Source organism: Morone saxatilis, unplaced genomic scaffold (genome assembly GCF_004916995.1).
Source record: "Morone saxatilis isolate NCDOM2014 unplaced genomic scaffold, NCSU_SB_2.0 Contig24, whole genome shotgun sequence".
Classification (NCBI taxonomy): Eukaryota; Metazoa; Chordata; class Actinopteri; family Moronidae; genus Morone; species Morone saxatilis.
This window is the reverse complement of record NW_023339807.1, coordinates 5,071,640-5,071,966: the sequence shown is the minus strand read 5'-3', so window position 1 is coordinate 5,071,966 and position 327 is coordinate 5,071,640. Positions and strand designations below refer to the sequence as shown.

Here is a 327-nt window from a genome sequence, read left to right as displayed (position 1 = left end):
TTCAACTGCTAGTTATCAACTTTGGGCTCGGTCCAATTAAACTGAAAAGTTACAAGCTTTATGAGATTGATTCAGCAGTGAGCATGTTTCCAGACTGCTTGTGGCTCATGGGGGTTAATGACTCACCAGCTTCGCATCTGAAGGCACTTTCTTGTATTTGTTGTAGTCTCTCTTGAGCTCTTCGTAGGCCATGAACTGCAGTGCTCCGTGAGAGGTGCCAAACAGACCAGGAACATAACCCTTTAAACAAGTACAGTAAGACAAACTTTCATGACACTATAATATAACTATAATATGCATTATCTATAAAAGCGCACTATACAACAC

General features: G+C 40.7%; 1 protein-coding gene across 1 annotated transcript in view; it reads right to left on the bottom strand.

The window, feature by feature from the left end:
* Window positions 1-327, bottom strand: part of LOC118336291 (mitochondrial folate transporter/carrier-like) — a 4,562-nt gene that overhangs the window by 1,204 nt on the left and 3,031 nt on the right. The window contains exon 5 of the mRNA XM_035672903.1: window positions 127-240. Coding sequence (XP_035528796.1) covers window positions 127-240 — 114 coding nt within the window. The remainder of the gene's footprint in view (window positions 1-126; window positions 241-327) is intronic.